Raw genomic sequence first — 24,901 nt, forward strand, 5'->3', positions numbered from 1 at the left:
AGAGGCTCCTGGGGCATATGGCATCCGCAGCCGCAGTTACGCCGCTCGGATTGCTTCATATGAGACCGCTTCAGCTTTGGCTTCGCGATCGAGTCCCGAGGTGGGCATGGCAACACGGCACGCTCCGAGTCCCAGTGACTCCGGCCTGCCGTCAGACCTTCACCCCGTGGTCGAACCTCAGTTTTCTACGGGCCGGAGTGCCCTTAGAACGAGCTTCCAGGCATGTTGTTGTATCAACGGATGCCTCCACCACGGGCTGGGGCGCCATGTGCAATGGACATGCTGCCGCGGGCTCCTGGACAGGTCCCCAACGCCTTTGGCATGTCAATTGCCTCGAGTTGCTGGCTGTACGCCTTGCCCTGCACCGCTTCCGGGCGTTGCTCAGGGGTCAACACGTACTAGTCCGTTCAGACAATACCGCCACAGTAGCGTACATCAACCGTCAAGGTGGTCTACGCTCCCGCCGTATGTCGCAACTCGCCCGCCACCTCCTCATATGGAGTCAGAAGCATCTGAGGTCGCTTCGAGCCATTTATATCCCGGGAGAGCTGAACCGTGCGGCCGACGAGCTGTCTCGGTTTCGGCCTCTCGCTGGAGAATGGAGACTCCATCCCCAGTCGGTCCAGCTGATTTGGGATCAGTTCGGGGACGCTCAGATAGATCTGTTTGCCTCCCACGACTCGTCCCATTGCGACCTGTTTTATTCCCTGACCGAGGGCACGCTCGGCACGGATGCACTGGCGCACAGCTGGCCGCGGGGCCCACGCAAGTATGCGTTTCCCCCAGTGAGCCTTCTTGCGCAGACTTTGCGCAAGATCAGGGAGGACGAGGAGCAGGTAATATTGGTTGCCCCGTATTGGCCCAACCGCACCTGGTTCCCAGAACTAGTACTCCTCGCGACAGCACCTCCCTGGCCTATTCCTCTGAGGAAGGACCTGCTTTCTCAGGGACGGGGCACCCTGTGGCACCCTCATCCCGATCTTTGGAACCTCCACGTGTGGCTCCTGGACGGGACGAGGTAGGTTTGAGTACCCTACCACCAGCGGTGGTGGCTACCATCACTTCCGCTAGAGCATCGTCCACGAGACATGTCTATGCGTTGAAGTGGAACCTCTTCGTCAACTGGTGTTCTTCTAAACATCAAGAACCCACGAAATGCCTGATCAGTGTCGTGCTTTCCTTCCTGCAAGAAGGGTTGGAGCGAAGGCTGTCTCCATCCACCCTGAAAGTGTATGTTGCCGCCATTGCCGCACATCACGACGCAGTCGAAGGTAAGTCCGTTGGAAAGCACGACCTGATCATCAGGTTCCTGAGAGGAGCGAGGAGACTGAATCCTCCTCGCCCTCCTCTCGTTCCCTCTTGGGACCTCTCAGTGGTTTTAACTGCCCTGCAGAGTGCTCCCTTTGAGCCTCTGCAATCAGTGGAGCTTAAGTTCCTGTCTATGAAGACAGCGCTCCTGGTTGCATTGGCCTCTATCAAGAGGGTAGGGGACCTGCAGGCATTCTCGGTTGACGAAGCGTGCCTGGAATTCGGGCCGGCTAATTCTCACGTGATCCTGAGACCCCGGCCTGGATATGTGCCCAAGGTTCCCACCACACCCTTTCGAGACCAGGTGGTGAACCTGCAAGCGCTGCCCTTGGAGGAGGCAGACCCAGCCTTGGCACTGCTCTGTCCAGTACGCGCCCTCCGTGCTTACGTAGACAGAACGCAGTGTTTCAGGACCTCTGACCAGCTCTTTGTCTGTCATGGTGGGAAGCTGAAGGGAAAGGCTCTCTCCAAGCAAAGGTTGTCTCACTGGATAGTGGACGCCATTGCTTTGGCTTACCAGCAGCAAGGTCGACCATGCCCCCTTGGTGTGACGGCCCACTCCACCCGGAGTGTGGCATCCTCTTGGGCTCTAGCGCATGGCGCCTCGCTAACAGACATCTGCAGAGCTGCAGGCTGGGCGACACCTAACACATTCGCGAGATTCTATAATCTCCGAGTGGAGCCAGTTTCTTCTCATGTACTCGCTTCAACTAGCCGGTAATAGATTCTGCTCAGGTGTCTTCGCTTGCTCGCCATTCCTCTCCACGGATGGGATACGTGCGATTTTTCCTCAGGTGAGCCTCATAAGCCCTGAGTCTCCTCCAGCACTGACGATGTCATCGCCAGAGTTGCCACCGGCAGCTTTCGCGCTTGGCTAGGTGCCTCCATGTGCATGGTTCCCCCTCTGGGCGACCCCCACATGTGTATTTCCACTGTAAGCCTCTCTGAGCATGTGTCTTTCCCTTGGCAAGCCACCTTGCCACCCCTGGGGTTGAAATATTCCACCTGCGGCTGGATACCCCAGTGTTTCTCCATATGCAGCCCTCCGGGGTCATATGTGTATTCCAAGTCCCCCCCTTCGGGTTGGGCATGATTGCATATTTCCACTGAGATATGCTTCCCAGTGTACCTTGGTTTAATCCTGTGTTAAGTAGGAGTCCTTCGTCCGTGCCAGTCTCACGACAGGGAGCTCACACTTACGCAGGGCACTGGAAGACAGTCGGGAGGTGGCGTGATTACACTGGGAACCCCATTCGTCGTCATCCGACGTAACTCGGAGTGACAACGAAAGGGAACGTCTCGGTTACGTATGTAACCCTCGTTCCCTGAGTAGGGAACGGAGACGTTACGTCTACCTGCCACTTCCGCTGTACCGCTGGAACGCCTGAGTTCAGTCTCGGCTCCTCAGCGAAGACATATCTGCATGTTGCAGCGTACTTCCTTATATACCCCTAGGGTGGGGCGGAGTTACGCTATGCAAATTCCGCAGACCCATGGCATTTCTTTGCCATTGGCTCGTTTTATATACTCGAAGATGATAGGCTTTCTAAGCGAAACCCCATTCGTCGTCATCCGACGTAACGTCTCCGTTCCCTACTCAGGGAACGAGGGTTACATACGTAACCGAGACGTTTTCAGTGCTGCGAATCCACTTTGAAGCACTTCAAAAGAATGAGGACTTGCACTGGAATTGATACAGAAAAACCAATGCTATCGTTCGTATCACTGTGTATCAAGTGCTGATTGGGCCTCTGGAGCTGAAATTTAGGTATAATAATAGGCGTTTCGTTTCTGACACGTGCTGTAAGCGGTAGACCAGTCACGACAGACAGACTCATCTGACCAATCAAAGCAGAGTAGGGTCGTGGAAAGGTGGGGTTTAAAGAGACTGAATCTTCGAACAAACCGGTTTCAGAATCTTTGAGAAATGACTAATGAGATGATGTGCAATGTATATTATGAGACAATTAATGTGTTTTTGACCTTGGATGCATGTAGGCCTATTGCAGGAGACCTTCAAAACAAAATTAGGAACTTTTAAAATAGCATAAATGGTGCACTTTAAGTCTTTTATCCGAAGTGATCTACATATCAATCAAGGTAGCCTATACTTTTTTCAGTTCATGCATTCCCTGGGAATCAAACCCATGACTTTTGTGCTGCTAGTGCCAAGGAATGATATTAATAGTGATTTGTGTAATTTTTCCATCAGGTTGGTGGAAGTCATTGTATCCCCCCTCAGCATGTGGCACACAGTCGAGCCTCTCCAGAGGACCTCTCACGAACATCACGACTGGTAAGACCCTTTCTACACAGGCTTATAGTGTCTGCCTGTTATCACAGACAAATATGGAGTCAATATAGGGCCATATATATCTGCAAAAAAAAAAAAATGTTTTGCAAATAAAAATAAGAGTATTGAGAATTTTTTTAGCTTTTTTGCAAGTAAAAAAAAAATTATTGCAAAAGAAAAGTTAACCACTGAGAGAAAAAATAAAGTTTAGCAAAGTAAAACTTCAGCAGCATTGACTTTGCAACACATATTTCCCTTTGCGCCGCTCCTTTAAATCCGCGTTTCAGTCATCCGTGCCTCTGCGGCGCAAGCTTTCCTTTGCGCTTCATTTTTCTTTGCGCCTCGCTTTGTGTCCCTGATTTGACGTGGGGGGAGGGGTCAAGAGGTTGGGGTGTGTACAAGGGACGAAGGCGCGTCCCTCTCGTAACGTCATCAGCGCGAGCCCCAGACTATTATTGTCAATAATACATACCTGTGATCCATCACCCGGGCTGCGTTCCAGTCCAAAATTGTCATGCCCTTCACTCGCTAACTTCCCTCCGTCTCGTTCACTCGGATGTACGTCATTGCGAGTGCTCACTACTGGCGGAAACTGCAATGGGCTGAAATGGAACGTCCTAAGCCCTTGATCACTTGGAATCAGCTGTGGAGTTGATTTATTATTTACATTTTGTTTCCCTTTAAGAATTTCTTTAATGCAGCATCCACATGTTTATAGGTGTGTTTGGGTTGTTTTAAATTAAAAATATATATTATTAATATATCATAGAGTTGTCTGTTGTGGTGGTGATTAGATGAGATATGTGGTGACGTCACAATCGTACTGCATTGTGGGACATATAGGTGCCTGAAGTGTACATTGAAGCAGACTCGCTCCCTCGGTCAAAATCGAGGGAACGAGGGTCTGTCCATATAAACTTCCCTCGTCCACTTCACGAAGTGGAACGCACTTCAAAATGGCGGCAGGGATTCCCCCAAGGGGAAGTGCTTAGGGAAGTTCGCAAGTGCGTGTCTAAAAGTGGACTGGAACGCAGCCTCACATGTCTCTGCTCCGCCATTTCGATCGATCCAGTCGGTCTGGGGCTCGCGCTGATGACGTTACGAGAGGGACGCGCCTTCGTCCCTTGTACACACCCCAACCTCTTGACCCCTCCCCCCACGTCAAATCAGGGACATAAAGCGAGGCGCAAAGAAAAATGAAGCGCAAAGGAAAGCTTGCGCCGCAAAGGCACAGATGACTGAAACGCGGATTTAAAGGAGCGGCGCAAAGGGAAATATGTGTTGCAAAGTCAATGCTGCTGAAGTTTTACTTTGCTAAACTTTATTTTTTCTCTCAGTGGTTAATTTTTTTTTGCAATAATTTTTTTTTTACGTGCAAAAAAGCTAAAAAAATTCTCAATACTCTTATTTTTATTTGCAAAACATTTTTTTTTTTGCAAAACATTTTTTTTTTTTGCAAAACATTGTTTTATTTTGCAGATATATATGGCCCTATATTGACTCCATAGACAAAGCTTGCGCCACATTCAGGCTAGCACTTTAACACTTTATAAAAGCCTGGTTTGTGCAGTTTTAAAGTTTGCCTGATTTAGGGGCTTTCAGATATGAGATGTGCTAATTTAATGCATAGCAGTAAAGCACTTCTCTGCAAAATAGTTGGTTTATACTCTCTGAATAAAGCCACTTGAGTTTAATAAAGTGTGCCATAAATAAAGCTTATTATTGGTAAATGTGGTTCATCTTCAATCAGTTCTAGAAATGTTATTGTGTTTTTGAAGATTCTCATATGTCTGAGGTGGGGTGTTTTGTAATGCAACTCTAACGCATGTCAGATTTCCACCACAAGCAGCTGGGTTTCATCTGTAAGATTGTCTCTTTGTGAGAGAAATGTTTCTTGTTCCTTTGCACAGAACTACTCCAACACCCTGGCAGTGCCTGTACAGTGTACCGTCAACCTGCCTTCCTACAGAGACGTCAGCGTGAAAATCGGCGGATCCCTTCGTACTGATGCACTGCATGCGGTGAGTAGCAGTCTGATGAAGATGAAGAAGTACAATGTGGGAAGAACCTGACATCAATGCATAGTGTTCGCACACAACATGAAGTCTTTAGTCAAGAGGATCTCCCAAAACCAATGCAAAACTGTGACTAGAGCAGTAATTAGAGACATACTGTAACTAAATCTGGTTTTGTTTACATTTTGCACACTTTTCAAGTTAATCATTTCATACATTTTTTTTTTTTATTTTTTTTTTATTTCAGATTTCAGATTTCAAAACAATGGATAAATTGTTCAAAATTAAGACATTTGTATATATTAGAGAAACAACTAACAAATGCACTAAAAATTAAAAATGCAGAAAATGTTTTTAGCTCTGAGAAAAGCATCATTTGTTTGTAGATTCCAGTTGATTTGATATTTTGTATCTAATGCAATGAAATTCAGACCATTTATGACAAGTGTGGCTTAAATGTCCAAATACACTGACTCTTTCTACTACCTCTCTAGCCTCTCACTTCTAGTGCTGGTCCTCTCCCACTTTCTCACGTCCACTGGAGTAAGTATCTGTCAGATAAACTGAAAACTGTTTTTCTTGTCACGGCAGCTGAAGTTCAAAACCCTTGAGCTGGTGACGACAGCCTCAGTGGAGCTGAACCCTTCCAGCCCCATGTTTCTGCCTGAAGAGAGGCCGGTCAGACATGTGAGTCACCCTCTGTACACATCAGCATTTACAGAAAGCCACGTTACATAAACATTGCTGGACAACATGTTTAGAATAGGTAAATATAAATCCATGACCGAATACTCGAAGACGTGGTTAGTATGACAGGTTGCTTTTGTCTTTTCCATCCTTGGCAATATTGAGGGAGAAAAACATGGACAAACGATGTGTTTTCATTCATCTGTCAGAAAGAGTTAAGAACAATTGTACACAGGCATGAAACATAAATACCTCTATGCTAACATTACTGAATATTTGACTTTGACTGCAATTAGGCTCGCTGGTTCTCTCATGCCAGAACCTTCCCTTTACACATCTGTGTGTCCTTTGGTTTGCTACTGTGTGAGTTGTTTCACCACAGTAAAAGAATCTGGAGCCAAGGGGACCGAAAGGACCAGCAGCACACTTGAGTTCTGTTCTTTTCTTTATTACTGTGTGGTGCTGCCATCTATAGGCAGGACAGGAAATAGACATACATTCTAACATCAGCAAATCTGATCTCAGCTGCAGCAGATGAAACATTTGATAAAACATGAAATGTGTCAGTGGCAAGATATACAAATAAGCCGGCATCTCTCATAAAGCAGTATAGTGTTTTACATTTTTCCTTTGTATGTGTTTTCACAGATAATCCTGGAGATTAGGAAAGAGGAGGATTACCGTGTTCCCATCTGGATTATCATTGGCAGCACACTTGGAGGCCTGTTACTCCTCTCTCTCCTCATTCTGGCTCTCTGGAAGGTAATGTGTCCTACATTTATAAGCACACTCAGACTGATGGACTCACTTCAGACAGACAGACAGATAGATAGATGGATAGATGGATAGATGGATGGATGGATGGATGGATGGATGGATGGATGGATGGATTAGATTAGATTAGATTAGATTCAACTTTATTGTCATTACACAAGTACAGTGCAAGGCAACGAAATGCAGTTTAGGTCTAACCAGAAGTGCAATAGCAGCAAGTGCAGGATATACAGTGGTTCCATAAGTGCAGAACATGGATATGTAAAAGATCGTCGCGCTGCGATGGGAGTATACCCGCCCAGATCAGCCGATCCATCTAGCGATCAATGGGTAGGTGCCTGCTTGTTCGCATTCAACGATGGATGGATGGATGGATGGATGGATGGATGGATGGATGGATGGATAGATAGACAGATAGATGTACTGTATGCATAGAAAGATTGGATAAATTATTTGATTAGTGATTCTTGAATATCTTTCTTATTTTTTTGTTATATTTTATTCTTTCTTTTTTCACTCAACTAGTTGGGGTTTTTCCAAAGGCAGAAAAGACGTGAGGAAGCTGAGAATGAGGCTAATGGCAAGATGGTGGAAGAGCGATAACGCAGGCTGCTCAAGAGCGTTCAGACAGGCCTACATCTCAGGGACCAACCAACAGCAACATTAGACGTCTCTGAAACTGAGAGAAATGGAGAAAGAGAGAAAAACAGAACTTGAGGCAATGAATAAAGCTGAGGGATATGCTTTGCGCACTGGACGACCTGTTGTTCAACCATGAAAACACTGCAATTATCCACATCATGCCTGCACTGCTTACTGAGCCGACCCTATAGATGGGTCTCCATCTCTCTTCTCGCTCCAGATCAAACCCCTCAGATGACATGATGGCCTCAACCGCTTAAAGGATGTTGTTCTGAGAGACATATCAAAAGAGAGACTTTTGGAAGATGCATTCGAGTGAAAAGCTTGACTTTTGACATGAATTCAAAGGAAATAACTTTTTTCACAGGGTCTTTGGAATCGCAGTCAGTACATTTGATCCTTGGCCAAATCCAGTGTCTGACAAGAGACAAGAGAATATACAAGAGAAACCTCAAAGTGCTGTAACTATAAAACAGCCATGTTTTCTGGTGCTTCTTCTTTGACATCTAGAAAAAAGGGACATCTTGGAGGAAAAAAGTGCAAAAGTTGGCTCACTTTATTGTTATGGCCATTGTTATTATATGTAATATAATATTAGGCACTGGAGTTTGTAGCTCTGTTTCTTTTTTTCTTTTTTTTTGTGGTCGTAATTTATTGAATAGAAAAATGAACTGTCATGTACTTTTATTACATTTTTATAAACTATCCTTCTCTAATACCCTAAATAATTATACATCTTTTTTTTTTTTACTATATGCTCATTGTTCAATCTCAAATAACAGAGGTGGACATTTACTATTTGACTTTTCTTACAACATTGATGCACTTTTTTTATATTGTAGTGATACAAACTTGAATTTTGTAAATATACAGTTTATCTTTGTAAAACAAATATCAAATGTGTGCTTTCATAAAGATTGTGGCATTACAATATATCTCTTGCAAGACATCAGTTTAGTTTCCATGAAATGCTTCACACCTCAACAAGTAGCCTTTGAGAAAGGGTATGCTTCCAGTACGTCAACCAGACTTATGACTTATTCATTTCAGATATTAAGAATATTGATCAAATGATTAAATTCCCTAACGTTAAAAGTTGTTGAGTGTTTAAAGGGGTATGAAACATCCTTATTTGCAGATGTATTTTAGTCAGGGATCTTAATTCTTCAATGTGTGTGTGTGTGTGTGTGTGTGTGTGTGTGTGTGTTTGTGTGTGTGTGTGTGTGTGTGTGTGTGTGTGTGTGTGTGTGTGTGTGTGTGTGTGTGTGTGTGTGTGTGTGTGTGTGTGTGTGTGTGTGTGTGTGTGTGTGTGTGTGTGTGTGTGTGTGTGTGTGTGTGTGTGTGTCTATATATATAGAGAGAGAGATAGAATAGAATAGAATAGAATAGAATAGAATAGAATAGAGATCCCTGAATATATATAAATACACATGTCCAAGATACAAATAAATATCAAAATAAAGAATTTGGAAAAAGAATGAGAGTTTGTAAAAAAAAATTCAGTAGGTGTAAATCCACTGCTTTTATTTAAACATTTGTTTCATTTGAACAGATATATATATTGTTGTTTGAATATATATGAACATGTTAAAGTATGAGTGTTAAAGTATACAGTACTGGATATGAATTTAAAAACTAGCAGAAACTGCTCATTAAATGGAAAAATTTTCATCAGTCAAACTAAATATATATATATAATATAAACTAAATATGCATAACTAAAATTCCCACCGAACAAACTTCACTAATTCTTAGATTACAGAACAATATAAAATATATATGTTGTTACATTGTTGTAAAGAAATACATAATTGTGCATGTTACAATCAGACGTTAATTAATGTGATGTATCTAAAAAAAAAAAGCAGGTGATTTTGGTTTCAAAGTGTCAGCGATAAAAAAAGAAGTACAGCTGCTTCAGTTATCACTTTTGAAAGCACTGGCGCCTGTATTAGTACCATAGCCATTCCATTCGAAAGCCGTAAAAGTCTCCACACTGAGAAGACACCCACACTCCACACCGCCTAAGAAGCTTCCATTGTCACAAATGCTGGTGACAATGACATTGTTGATATTAAGTCTTGAGCAGAGGTGGACAGTAACAAAGTACATTTACTTGAGTACTGTACTTTAGTACACTTTTTGAGTATCTGTACTTTACTTGAGTATTATTTTTTTATGGAAACTTTTTACTTCACTACATTTGAAAGACAAATATCATACTTTTTTTTCCACGACATTTCTGTCAAGGTACTTGAGTAGAAAGTAAGGGGATGATTTTGGTTGCAAGGGTTGCATTTTGGTTGGAAATGAAAGTCGGGTTGACGTCAGAACTCGACTGATGTTGGTTTCTGACGTCAACCCGTCTGTCCAACGTTGGAGATTAACGTCAATCTGCCGTTGGATTCTGACATCAACTTGATTTTCATTTTCAACGTTGGGTTTGGCCAAGCAGCCATTTGGGTGTCCGAAACCATTGTGGACGTTATTGAGTGCACTTATTCAGTCCCACTACTGGAACTGTGTTCTAGAAATAAATGTGATATTGATATGAGGGTAGGCAGGCATAGATTCAGAGGCATAAGGTACTGTAAGTATTACATACAACAATGCAACAATAATAAAACAATGCATTGACATTTACTTTTTACTTATAATACTTAAGTCATTTTAAAGACAAGAACTTCTGTACTTTTACTTCAGTAAAAATCGGTCTTTACAACTTTTACTTGTAACGGAGTAATATTTGACCAGTAGTATCTGTACTTTCACTCAAGTAAGGAAGTTGTGTACTTTGTCCACCTCTGCCTCTCGAGGATAGGTGGAAGAATGGCGTCATTCCAGGGAAGACCGTGGTGACGGTCTGAGTGAGGTCGAAAAAGATCTGCAGTGAACCAAAGACAGTCTCAAAAACGCAGTTTGAAATCGCTGGTGTTTCTGACGTCACAAACTACCTTAAAGACACTTCTTACGATGTCGGAAAGATCCGGGAGGCCCTCCCGGAGAGATACCGTAAATACCTGATCTTCCTACACAGCTTCTCTGGCTGCGATACCGTATCAGCAATTTCTGGGTTTAGCAAACCAACTTTGCTCACCAAGCTCTGCAAGACTGACAAAGCAGAGGGGGCCATGGATGTGTTCAATGACATCAGAGCCAAGAAAAGTGACATCATCAAAGCTGGCTGCGAACTGTTCAAGCTCACATTCTGCAGAAATCCACCTGAAGATTTGGAAGGCTTAAGATTTGATATTATCAGCAAGCGGGCCGCAGCCGGGAGCATCAAGCCTGAGAAACTGCCTCCGACTACAGGAGCTGCAGCACAGCACTCTCTGCGGGCATATCTCCAGACCAGAGATCAGCTACTGCTACAAAGTCCATCACTGGATGTCCTTGAGTATGGATGGAAACAAGGAGAACAAGGTTATGCACCAGTCCCTACAACAGATCCCATTGCACTGCTCTACCTTCTGAAGTTTGTCAGCTGCAACTGTGCAGGGGACTGTGACACTCTCAGGTGCTGCTGTAAAAAGCAAGGCATCAAGCGTATTTCTGTTTGTGGGAACTCTTGCCAGAACATCAACCAGCCAGATGATAACAGGAGTGAGGAGATGTAGGGGAGTTGGATGAGGTTTGTTAAATTTTAAACCGATTTAGTAAGTTTTGTTTTGTAATTGTTCAATAAAATAATTTTTATGTGGTTTTTGTATGGACTTGGAGTCATTTTTACTCAAAACGAATGGCTGGGATAGATTCAGCACCCCTAAAAACCCCTAGTTAGACATCTCAAAAGGTAAAAAATATAAAAATAATAATAATTCATTATTTTTACCCAGGCTGTCTGGGCACCCCAACTTTGATTGCCTCTCCAGGCGTTTCCCCGAGGATTTGGCCGTGGATAAATTGGGAGGTGTTACTAGACACCTATAGGAACACATGGTAAAAAAAAGCTATTGGTAAGAATTTTTTTTTTTGCAGATTGGCAAAAAAAATGCCTAACTTTCCCTAACTATGTTTTTGTATTAAAATGTTTTGTTCTAAAACAAAAACAGTTCATACAGTCAAAATATATTTTTTTGTGCTCAGAAAGAAAGTCATATTGTTTATTGGCCACCTATAACTAGGTTAACTTGATTGGCAAAAGTCCAGTTGTCGTTATACTGTAAATGCCTGTTTGTGCTTATCTGTGATGTACAACAACAATGTTAGCTATTAGGTTCCTTCTTGCACATTTTGCGGCACTTTCAAAGTGAAGTTTCCAGTCCCATTGTCTCTGAAACTGATGAAAGTGAATGTGGCGACATTTAATTACGGTTGCATTGTGCAGTTCAGAAAAGAAAGGTTAATGCTCTATTGTGTTTGAAAATAATGTAGTCTACCACCTACACTCAACCCTACCCTAAACATAACAGATAGTGTTAAAAGAAAAAGTGAGATAAAAACGCATCAACCATGCACTGGTTTTGTGATGCAAACAGGGTTTGAAATTAACTTTTATTTAGCAACACAATTTTTAACTTACTGGCCATTCAGAACTTCTACTAGCCAAAACATAAACATCAGAAAATATAGCCGCAAGCAGTGATACAGGGCCAAGCTCAGAAGGGGCAGGAACAGCAGTGCAGAGCCAGAAGAGCAAACAGCAGAAATAGAATGTACATGAAAAAAACATTGTGATGTGTTTGGTTGCATGTTTTTGTGTAAAGAATGTTTACCAAAAGGAAAAGATGATGACAAATCTGTTTCGTACATTTTTCTTTAATCAATGAATTACATTGAATAAATTAACAAACCATATAAGCCTACTGTATAATCTGTATTTACTCTTTAATTATATGAACAACACAGCATTTTAACTTACCATGTTTTGTGTTCTTGATATCTAAAATGGCATAAGGAAATGATGTACATTTATATACTTTTCTTATCAATGGCTGATTTATGAGTAAATGAAGTTTACAGATATTACAGCATGTTTAGGGCCTGTATATGATCAAAATCTAAAATGAAGCTTTCTTTTAGCTTTCTAAATGAAGCTTTCTAAATGAAGCTTTTTTTTAGCTGTCCTGTAACTCAGTGGTAAGAGCATTGCGTTAACAACGCAAGGTTGTGGGTTCGATCCCAGGGGATTGCACATACCTATGTATAAATGTATAGGATAATGCAATGTAAGTCGCTTTGGATAAATGCATAAATGCAAATGCAGTCTGCCAAATGCATAAATGTAGTAAATGTAGTAAAATGGTTTAAATGGGTCATGACATGGATTTTTTTTATTATTATTTTAATATTTTCGTTGAGGTTCACTTAAAATGTTAATAATAATTTTTTTGCATAAAAACTAAACTATATATGCTGATTTATTATTATTATTATTTTCAACCCTTATTCTAAATAAACCATTCACTTGTGACGGGGTCCTTCTGAAGTCTGTAAAGAGACACAAACTAGCTGTTTAAACAGGATGCATCAAAACAAACGTTTTAGTCTTCCATTTGTCCTGTTGTTAAGAGTAGCTCAAGTATGTAGGGTATGTGGGAAATTAAATGGGCATCTGTATATTGTATCAAGTTTAGACAGCGTCAGTGATTTTAATTTGTTCTAACTGTTACATATTAGACGTATTCTCATCAAGGGATGACCTGTAGAGGATGCTGAACAATTTAAATATCTCGCACTATATTTGATGATAAACTAACTTTTGAGGTAAACACTGATGCTACTAGAGAAAGCTCATACCACTTTTAACGGATATCTTTTTATTAAAATGTTTTGTACTAAAACAAAAAGTTCATGCAGTCAAAATATCTTCTTTTGTGCTCAGAAAGAAAGTCATATAGGTTATTGGCCACCTGTAAGTAGGTTAACTTGATTGCGTAATGTTTTGAGGCAAAAGTCCAGTTGTAGTTATAAATACCTGCTTATGCTTATCTGTGGTACAACAATGCTAGCTATTATGTTCCTTCTTGCACATTTTGCGGCACTTTCAAAGTGAAGTTTCCAGTCCCATTTTCTCTGAAACTGATGAAGGTAAAAAACGACGGTTGTAGTTTGCATTGCACAGTTCAGAAATGAAAGGTTAAAGGCACACTATGCAAGGACTCTGATGAAGATGTAACTTTACAACGAAACGTTAGTCAAGTCATTGTTATGCACTGTAAATAAAACATTTTAATAAGTAGACATCTGTGTTGCACCGGCGATTCCTTTTTTCTGATTTGTTTTGTCCTGCCCTGGTTGCACCAGTTTGTTGGGGATTACAGAAGCGCAGAGAACCTCCTTTTCAATGGCACATATGCAAGATTTGTACCTTAATATAACAGCCGCTGGCAAAACCAGCAATGGAAGTTTGAGAGGTGACGCCCCACCAAATCTCGCGAGAATCACGACTTGCTTTACGGCATGACGTCACATACGTGATTCATGGCAGAGTCGATGAAGAAAGCGTGGTCAGAAGAGTGCAGAGACGGCTTTTTGCGTAAGTGGTATTTACGACAGTAACGTTAAATACTAGTACTCCACAGCGACTCAAGGGGTCGCTGTTTGAGAAAAACGGAAACTGCATAGTGTGCCTTTAATATTCTATCGTGTTTGAAAATAATGCAGTCTACCACACTCAACCCTACCCTCAACATAACAGATAGTGTTAAAAGAAAAAGTGAGTTAAAAACGCATCAACCATGCACTGGTTTTGTGATGCAAACAGGGTTTCGAATGAAAGGTCATTCAGACCTACTAGCAAAAACAAAAACATCAGAAAATATAGCTGCAAGCAGTGATACTGGGCCAAGCTCCGAAGGAACAGCAAATATTGCTGACAGCAACAGCAGTGCAGAGCCAGAAAAGCAAAAATGACAGAATTTTTGAACAAACACAGAATGAACAAAAAACATGTTTCTAATCCAAGAGAAAGAAAGATTAGTATAATACTTACCTTGATAATAAAGGAATCAAAGTGACACAACATTACACAAACTTTTATAAAGTTGTCGAACCCACAATCTTTAGATTACATGCTTGTTGCTTATCACTGTGTGCACCACTCGGACAACATGTTTTCAGTTAGCTGCAGAGACTCAGTAGTTCAAGTGAGGATGAAATCAAAATGAAGATTTTGTATATAAATTCACCACGTGCTAATTTAACAAGTTCAGACACAATGTCTGGAAGAGAAACAACTTTTGCACCACTTCTGGCCACAGTGCGGTCTGGCATGTGCCACACGGAATTCGATCCCACATCTTAATTAAAAGGTTCAGGACCTGTGATTTTGCAAACTGCGCCACTCAGTTAATGCACATTGACCAGGCTGCCTGTTAGACTTTTCTGTCCCCCAGTATTATACTGCCTTTTCTCTTTACAGTAAATAACTGTGATTCACATTGCATCATGGGAATTTTCTGTGACGTCTAACACCACATACAGAGACTTGAGCTGTGTCTGAAATCGCTCCCTATCCACTATATAGTGCACTATTTAGGGTGTCGGCCATTTTGTAGTGGTGTCCGAATTCTGAGTGAACGACATCATTCCCTACATTCGTTCACTACTTTTACCCACAATCCTCTCTGAATTCGAGTGTACATCCGATGTACACTTGCTGAGACACTATTTCCCACAATCCAACACGATAAGGCGATAGAGCGCGAATGAAAAATAAATATGACGGACGGCAACAATGTCACCATGGCAACGGCGCACGCGAGATAGAAAACAATCATTTGAAGGACACTTAACAATAATTTGACTGACTGGAAACCCAGCGAAAGTAATGAAAGTAATGTTTAAATAACGGAGGTTTTTTTTTGACAGTTTTATGTATGTATGTATTTATTTATTTATATACCGTTATATCTATATTTGAATAAACAAATGTGTTGTGTAGTATTTTGTTCTCTTTTATTTTCACATATAAATGTAAAAAGTAAATAAATATGACAAGCAAGTCTTTTTTAAAATCAAATAACGCAATAAACGTGAAAAATACATACAATTGTTACATACAATTCATACAGCCAAAAAAGAAAAAAATCAAAGATGGGTAAGAAATGTTTATGACGATTGTCCGAGCTCTCTGGCGCGTGATAATTATGTCAGCGTCCGAATTCGCTCACTCATTTTCGTTCACTCTTTGCTGATGTAGTGCACTCAACTGCCATTCACTATGTAGGATATAGTGAATGAGTGAACGAGTGAGCGGTTTCAGACACAGCTTTAATGTATTTTTTTAATTTGCTGTATACTAGCCTACTGTATTTGTCTAAAACCACATACAGAGACTTACTGTATTTTTTAAATATGCTGTATACTACTGTATTTGACGTAACGGCCTCTCTAGCTGACACCATTCCATCGTGCTTTTTATTTCCTAATATTTGCCTTACACCGCGTGTCTACAACGCTATAATAGCCAGAGGGTGTCTATGACTAGCCTATATTGGACACATTGAAGCGACCGGACCTTTACTGCAAAATGCGAACCTGTTTGTCCCTTGTCAGAAATAGCGCGAGCGCTTGGACTCGGAGTAGGCTACTGGCTACGTCAGAAATATAACGGCCGCGGCGCATCACTTCACTACACTGTCTGGGATTTGTCGTGTCGCACCAGAGCATCCAGTGTAATATCACTGGGGTCTGTCTTTTGTTGGATCGCGCCGTTCGTGTCTGGCCCGGGGAAGAGACGGAATTCACTTCACCCAGTTCACCGAGAGAGAGATCAGCAAGCAAGGTTAAAAAATAAACATTCTGTGTGTGTTGACAGGATTGTGCCCAGTTTAACCTATGTTATAACGTTATCTTAACGTAGGCTACTCGTCAACATGGCGGTAACGAACTTTACCCATAGACCGTAAAAAATAGACTTTACCACGGTAAACTGAGCTAACGTTCATTTTACAGACTTTGTTAGATTATTGAATTGTCGAGTTAAAATATGCCAACGAGCAACGCATTTAGGCTACATTAACAATAAATGTGAATAAAATAATGTAAAATTCTGTTTTGGTTGTAAGTTAGTCATGTATTGTGAAAAGAACTGTGTTTTGTCCTGTGTAGGACATTTCCTTTTTGACTGCTTAACAATGTAGCCTATTTATATTCTGCAGTTTTATGAATGTAATGGTTGATATTTCATTATAATACTTGTATAAGCTAAACAACCAATGACTCTACTTTCATTTAGTCAAATGCTAATGTTTTGTTTATGATTTTATGTATGTTTTTAAAAATGTGTGCAGTGAAGGACAGCACGTAATGTGTTCATTTAACACGTTTACACATCTTTGTGCTAACCTTTCTGTCATATTTACTTTGTTAAAATCATTAACTCAATGAATGAGTTAAAATTAACACAAACATTTTTATCCCTGAACTCACCGATCAATGTGTAAACATTTCACACATCATTTCCAGCATTGGCAGACTGTTTATTTTGTGATATATATGAAATGTTTTAAATATATATATATTTTTTTTTGTGATAACTTTGTCTAATTGGTTTGTTACAGTACAGTACAGTACATTACAGTACCATTTACTGTAAAACTACAGTACCATTTACAGTACCATTTACTGAAATACGGTTTGGTACTGTAAATCTTAATTACAGTAACTTACTGGCAACAGTGTTGCCAGTAAGTTACTGTAAAAAACCCTTGAAAAGTCTAACAGTGTGCCTAGGAGAGCTTTCAGGGTGAGAATGAGCACACAAAATCATTACTTAGCATGTTTGACTAAATTAATGTTTACATAGCTTAAGGTTAACTTGATAGCTGAAGAGCCACATTAGAATGAATGGCAACTGGTCCGCATGTTAACCAACTAGCATGCTAAGCTAACTAACATGAAACAACAAACACAGGCACGGTCAACTTTGGAGAGGAATTTCTCTGAAACGGTAGCGAATATCAAATATCCGTTGAGTCATTTATGTGTGGCTCGGTCCAAAGATCATCGGATCAAAATGTGTAGGAGGAGTAGTTCTCCGTACTTCAATATGGAGGACAGGCACACTGATGGAAAATGACAAATTACATATCTTCAGAATCGGCATAAGCCAGGAAACAAAAGGACATAGAGAAAACAAAATTTGGACAATGTTTTCAAAAGTTAAAGCGTTTTTGCAAAAATCCTTATATCTCTGGAACACTAGGTGGCACTGTGTAGGTGTAGGCTTGGGTAAATTTGGGTAAATAGCCTATAGGACAGAACACATGTTGGGTTAATTTTACCAAGCAAATTTATTTAACCCAGCGTAGTTGATTCATTTTTACTCTTCAATTTTACTTGAACTTGTCATTCTGATGGCATTCATGAACACTCAGCTTTCACTCTTACTTTCACTTTTAAGTTTATTTTGAAACCATAAACAGATTAAATGGACAGGAATCATCTGCTTAGTTCACTTCAATTATTTTCTTAAATTTAATTTGTATAGTTCAAGAATTCGATCACTGCAGAGAGACTTCAAGCTTCTGGGCAACTCAGAGAATGCGCATGCCCGTTTAAACCTAATCTGTGTGTGTGTGTGTGTGTGTGTGTGTGTGTGTGTGTGTGTGTGTGTGTGTGTTTAGTAATGTGTTTGAATTAATTATTATATTTTGAAATATTACTTACACAAGAGTAATATATATTTTATTTTGTCAGTTAAGTTTTTAATATTTTGTAAATAGTCCATGCCATTTTAACCCTTCTTTTATTGTCCAAAATAATAAAATAAATATCTAAACAAAGAATTTAGAAAATGAATGAGTGTGACAAGAGATGAAGAATGTTTCAATAGAATAGATTATGTTTTGTTTGTGTATGAACAAATGTGAATGTTTTGTAAATGTTTCAGTTAGTGGAAATCCACTGGATTTATTTTTTGTTTCCATTTTTGAACAGTTATAATAATAAAAAAAACACATGAACAGTATTTTAAAGTATACAGTACTGGCTATGTATTTAAAAACTAGCAGAAGCTGCTCAATAAATGACAAAAAAAAAATTATCAGTTAAAAACACCTAAACACGTTTACCTAAAATTCCCACTGAACAAATGTAATTTATTCTTAGATTATGTTTATTCTTAGATTAAGTAAATATCTTTAAATAAATAATTGTCCATGTAACAATCAGATGTTAATTAATGTGATATATCTCAAGAGAGAAGAAAAAGTAGCAGGTGATTTTAGTTTCAAAGTGTCAGCGATAAAAAAGAAGTACAGCTGCTTCAGTTATCTCTCTGGAAGCACTCCAGTCTGTATGAGTGCCATAGCCACTCCAGTCGAAACTCGTAAAGTCTCCACACTGCCTAGGGACCCACTCAGGAAAGTGTCCACCTCCACCAATACAAAACTGCAAAAATATGAGTGCATTAATAACAACACAACATATATGCATTTCTTCATATAGCATTGGTGCAGTTCATTTTTTTTCTGTTTTTATTATGGTACTATACATGAATTTCCTCTTCATTTATACAAGGAAGCATGAATAATTGCCTGTGGTGATCAAATGCTGTTCATAAACACTGTTGTAAATAATCCATAATATTTGTTAAACTCACATGTTCAGTGTGACAGCCGGTTGGTTTAATGCCCGAACAAATAGCCATGGCTGCCTTTTCAGTATTGAAGACTCTGAATGCGATGAATCCAGGTTCAAATATTGCTGAAAAAAAAGCACAGAATATATAATTGATGATCTGTCATGAAAGGTCCATGCACACATGACATGGCTTTCATTCATTAAAGTGATTGGATCTCAACATTGATGATGCTTTGCAAAAATAATACACCACCACTGAATAATACACAGATTTAATGACAATCAGTCTATGTGGCTATACTTTCTTTAAAATATCTGAAAAAATATTGACTGAAGAGGTATTGCTGTACTTCTTGCACTGGGTCCATACAGTTTTTTGGTAGAATCTTCACTTCCGGTATCATACACTATTGGAATAGCAGGTCCATTATCAATGTTGCATGTCCCGACTCCAAACCTCACAGGATATTTCTGGGAAAATTAAGATAAAAGTTTGGCCACCTATATTTCTGGGAATGTTTAAAACTCAAAACTTGCGTTAAAGTTTATCTGACCTTAAATAAACTGAAAAGGTTTCCTCCATGTAGAGTCAAGAAGCGATTTTCAGTGTGGTATCTCAGGATGGAGGCAGTGGTCCAGTGTTCAAACGCCATATTATTAGGAACATGCCACACAGACACATCCTGTGCCGCAATGTCAAAGTATCCAGGATTCTGTCAAATCAAGTCATATTTATTTATATAGTGCTTTATAAAATGTAGATTGTTTCAAATCAACTTTACAGTAATAAAAAGTAAAATAATGATGATGTTGCAAAACTGAATTAATGAAACGACTTTGGTTTCAGCAATAATGCAGCTCTACAATAAAGAGTAATTATTCAGCTCAATTTATGTTGATTCAATACAGTTCAATATAAGTGTGAATGTTGCAAAGTTCATCAGTTATGAAACAAACTTGATTCAGATCAGTAACAGTGTCGATTTTGCAAAGTTTGTCAGCTATGAAATCACCATCCACAGCTATAAAGCAGATACAGAAAAGACAATATAATCATCATTATCCAGCTCATATTCAGTTCAAGTTTTGCTCTCATTCGATAGTGTCAGGGCAGTCAAATTGATAATATCTCTCAATATTACTTAATATTGATTGTCTTTTCAGTGACAGAAAGGAGACAGAATGTGTCAGAATCTGTTTTAGATTCTAGATAAACATATTTTGATTGTCAGTCAAGGGACTTTGTGTCCTTTATATTGTTTCCCTTATACCAGGGTTGTAAAACCATTAATATAATAGAAAAGTACCTTATAATCATCACTTGTAGCGGCCTCTGCGGTTCCAAACGTGACTCTGTTCGCCCATGTCCCTTCACCATCAGGCCGGTTTGCGTTGCTGCCCTGCTCACTCGACCAGCGATCACCAACAGTACACTTTCCATACATGTTGTTTTCATGAACACTGGCCACCAGCGTCCAGCCGCCGCCCGCAGTGGTCATATCACAGAACGTCTGGTAAAGGACCCCTCTTGATGAGATCAGATAGTACAGGCCATCTGAGTGAACAGAAGCATTGAGTCAGCTAAATTGAGTTATTCCTTAAGATAACAAAAATAAAAATATAAAAAGACCATACCCTCATAAACATGATATTTGTCAAGAATTTCTTTGCAGCTTCGAGCAACGTATTTAATTCTGTCGAGAAGTTTTTCAAGCTCATGGTTGCTTTTGGAATCACTGATATTAATACATGGTGCTTCTGTTTCTTGTATTACATACATAGCTCCCACTGTAGAAAGATCATAAAAAGAGTAAACGCTGGTTTTGCTGTAATGCAAGTCAAAAAGTGAGTCAGAAAATGTGTCACATAGTGATATTGTAAAAAAAAGAAGAAAAAAAGAAAAGATGACGTTCTTAATAGAAATGAGTTTCAATCAAATCATATACAGTAATTACACTTACTTGATTTAGCTTCACAGAACCATAAACTCAGTGGGAGACTGAGAAGGATCCCTAAAAACATTTTTATAAGAAAGACAGCCTGCAAACAAAAGGAGAAAGGTTCTTCAGAATTAAAATTAAAACCAGACTCTGAAAATTTGCAAACCTGAAACTGTGATGTGTTTGGTTCCATGTTTTTGTGTGAATGTTTACTAAAAGCAAACTGATGTTGACAAATCGGTTTCACACATTCAGCACATTTTTCTTCAATAAATTAATTACATTCAATAAATGATCAAACCGTATACTCGTATACGATTTGTATTATCTGAAAAAGACAGCACATTAACTTACCATTTCCATGAGCCAGTAGTAAGGTAATAGGTTTTGTTCTTGGTGTCTAAAGTGGCTTACGGAAAAATGTTCATTTATATCCTTTTCTTATCAAAGGATGACAAAGACTTCCTTTACTGGCAAATACAACAAGGAAGAGATATTATTTTCTCAGGAATCCAATAAACCTATTTTTATCAAGGGACAACCTGTATATGTTGCTGAACAATAAATCACAACATGTAAAATTTACCAACTTGAATAAATTGAAAATTGAAATAAATTGAAAATTGCTTTTTCTCCGAAGTGATTTTCAGTGTGGTGTTACGGGACGGATGCAGAGGTCCAGTGTTCCATCTGAATATGTTATTAGGAACATGCCACAAGTGCTGCAGTTTCAAAGTATCCAGGATTCAATGACAGACGGTAACAGGTCATCAATTCAGATTAGATAAACATATTTTATTGGCATTCCAGTGTATCATTGTCCTTTATGTTGCTTCATAAACCTGGGTTGTAAAATAGCTTCTGCGGTTCCAAACATGATTCTGTTTGCCTGTTTACAATGGTCTAGGTGTGTTTGACACACCGCAGAGCGATTGGTGTATGACATCAAAGCGGTTCGAAAGCATTCAGAGCTGTCTGCTCTCTAATCGCTCTCGCAGGAAGGTCTTGTCATGCACCGATCGATCTGCACAGTGCCGCTTCAAGTCGAACACACCAAAGCCACTGGAAGTCAAGCCTGCAACCTTTAGCCAAAAAAGCGTAACGGCTTAGCATGGCAAGAGAAGATTTGGGGGGGGGGGGGTAAGTGTATTGTGATTGTCAAAACATTTTAGTAACTATAACTAAACTGAATTTTATGTGACAACATGTTTACATGGTACAATTTTTTTTTATTATTTCAATTCAATTCAATTATTGTGATTTGATTTAATATTGACTCATTTGGATAAATATTAGGTAGGCTACACAAGATAGGCGTTCATTTTTCTCAAGAAAAAAACAACTCACCTAATGCTGTAAACAGAGCTGGCAGTATTATTTAAGGTTAAAAATAACTCAAAATAAATATAATGCGTTTTTATTATTATAATAACTTTATTTAATGATATAAGTAAAAATATAATACATATGTAATATAGTACACATATTTAGCAAAATACTCTCTATAGCTCTTTTTTTCTAGCCAACTAGCCTATATTATGGTCATTAAATGGCTTTCCTGAGGTAAATGTTATGTTACATAATTGTTCTCCAGCTGTTTTATTGACCCCTTTGTTTGATTGATTGGTCGATATTATGTATGAGGAATAAACATATCGGTAAGTTGTACTGTATCTTATAAAACGTACTCGGTTACTAACGTAACCTCGGTTCTCTCTAGAGAGGGAACGAGTACTGCGTAAGTCTTACGCTAGGGGAAAATCTCTTTTCCACGAGATACTGAAGCCAAAAAATTATCCTTAATTTTGAAATAATGTAAAACGCGTTGCGGCAGCATGCAGACACAGGCGAGACGGCTCGTGCGCCTATTGGCTGCCCTGCGGCAACTGCAGCAGCCTATCGATAAGGCCCACTCGTGACGTCAGGTCCAATGGGGGCGCTTCGCGCCCAATACGTCACGTCCTGCCGAAACGGGCGTAGCCTTGGACTATAAATATAGCTTCGAGAGGCTAGCTAACTGGTTTTTTATCGCCGGAGAAAACCAGAGCATGTGCAGGCACGGCAAGATACGCAGTACTCGTTCCCTCTCTAGAGAGAACCGAGGTTACGTTAGTAACCGAGTACGTTCTCTTACGAGAGGTTCTCTCGTACTGCGTAAGTCTTACGCTAGGGGAACACAGTGTAAAACGCCGTGCATTCTAAGATCCAGCACCAAAGTCCCAAGGGCAAGTGCCCGGGCTCATACAGTACATGATCATAAGGGACTCACAGAGAGTCCAGGAAAGAGTGGCTAGAATAGCATCATTCCTGTAAAATATAACATCCTATAAGGAGCGGTTACACTGATAACGTTTCATACAGTCAGGGCGACCCTGGCCTGGACTGACGAATATAGTGGGTCTTACACACTGCACATAAAGCTGCGTGATCCATCAGCGAGCGTTTGCTCAAGCAGTTTCAGTATTCTGGGCCTAAAGCATCGGGGCAGACAGTACCGAATTATTAGACCGAAAGCAGCTTAGCCTGTAAAGCGGGAACCTCTAGGTTATAAAACCTTATGAATGTAGACGGGGAGGCCCAGCCTGCCGCCATACAGATATCTTGCAAGGCAATCCCACTAGACCAAGCCCACGACGAGGCCATACCTCTCGTGGAGTGCGCTCTGACACCTAATGGGCACTGCAAGCCCTTAGAGGTATAAGCCAGCGCTATAGCATCGACTATCCATCTGGATAGGCTCTGTTTCGACACGGCAAGACCTTTAGCGCGCCCGTAGAATGAAACAAAGAGCTGCTCTGTCTGTCTGAAAACAGACGTGCGAGACACATAAGCCCTTAATGCCCTGACAGGGCAAAGGAAGCTGGCGTCCTTTTCCTCGTTAGAGACCGGCAGGGCGGACAGGCAAATCACCTGAGCCCTGAACGGTGTGTTGAGGGATTTAGGAACGTACCCATGCCTCGGTTTGAGTATGACTTTCGAGTCATTTGGCCAAAACTCCATACATGTTGCGCTCACTGAGAGCGCTTGTAAGTCCCCTATACGCTTCACTGAAGCGAGAGCCAGAATAAACACTGTCTTGAAAGACAGATGTTTGATATCTATTGATTGGATCGGCTCAAATGGGGCACCTTTCATGGCCTCCAAGACCGTAGAAAGGTCCCATATGGGAACTGAGGGAGGTCTGGGAGGATTTAACCTCTTAGCTCCTCTAAGGAAGCGAATGACCAGATCGTTCCTTCCAAGTGACTGGCCAAGCGTTGGTTTAGAAAAAGCTGCTATAGCCGCCACATAAACCTTGAGCGTGGATGGGGCTCTTCCCTCATCCAGTAGCTCTTGTAGGAAGGAGAGAACCTCCGTCACTCCACAGTCTCAGGGTGAAAAGCTGCATGCTGTGCACCAGCTAGAGAACACAGACCATTTCGAGGAATAGAGCCGCCTCGTCGAGGGGGCTCTAGCCTGCATGATCGTGTTTAACACTTCCCGTGGGAGATCAGTGGGTACCCGTTGATGGCCCGCTAATGTAGGGACCAAAGCTCCGGGCGAGGATGCCAGATCGAGCCCCTGGCCTGAGAGAGGAGGTCCCTCCTCACTGGTATTGGCCATGGGGCAGCGCTCGTCAGCTGCATCAGAACTGGGATCCAAGCCTGGTTCTTCCAGAACGGAGCCACTAGTAGCACTGAGCATCCGCTTTCCCTGATCCGCTCTAACACCTG

At 40.6% G+C, this 24,901-nt stretch overlaps 2 protein-coding genes across 2 annotated transcripts in view; one reads left to right on the top strand and one right to left on the bottom strand.

Moving 5' to 3' along the window:
- Positions 1–8,666, top strand: part of itga11a (integrin, alpha 11a) — a 69,732-nt gene extending 61,066 nt beyond the window's left edge. Inside the window, exons 26-30 of the mRNA XM_082162235.1 lie at positions 3,521–3,604; positions 5,512–5,622; positions 6,208–6,303; positions 6,952–7,065; positions 7,603–8,666. Coding sequence (XP_082018361.1) covers positions 3,521–3,604; positions 5,512–5,622; positions 6,208–6,303; positions 6,952–7,065; positions 7,603–7,680 — 483 coding nt within the window. The 3' untranslated portion in view covers positions 7,681–8,666. The remainder of the gene's footprint in view (positions 1–3,520; positions 3,605–5,511; positions 5,623–6,207; positions 6,304–6,951; positions 7,066–7,602) is intronic.
- Positions 8,667–18,706: 10,040 nt separating this feature from the next.
- LOC309493134 (intelectin-like) lies at positions 18,707–21,960 on the bottom strand. The gene is made up of 8 exons (XM_082162225.1): positions 21,543–21,960; positions 21,210–21,288; positions 20,884–21,036; positions 20,556–20,803; positions 19,803–19,961; positions 19,599–19,719; positions 19,268–19,371; positions 18,707–19,056 (listed from the first exon to the last, which is right to left on the bottom strand). Exons 1-8 carry the CDS (start codon positions 21,549–21,551, stop codon positions 18,904–18,906), a joined length of 1,026 nt encoding a protein of 341 aa, XP_082018351.1. The 5' UTR covers positions 21,552–21,960; the 3' UTR covers positions 18,707–18,903.
- Positions 21,961–24,901: the final 2,941 nt, after the last annotated feature.

The sequence above is a fragment of the Leuciscus leuciscus genome (genome assembly GCF_965113295.1).
Source record: "Leuciscus leuciscus genome assembly, chromosome: 2".
Lineage (NCBI taxonomy): Eukaryota > Metazoa > Chordata > Actinopteri > Cypriniformes > Leuciscidae > Leuciscus > Leuciscus leuciscus.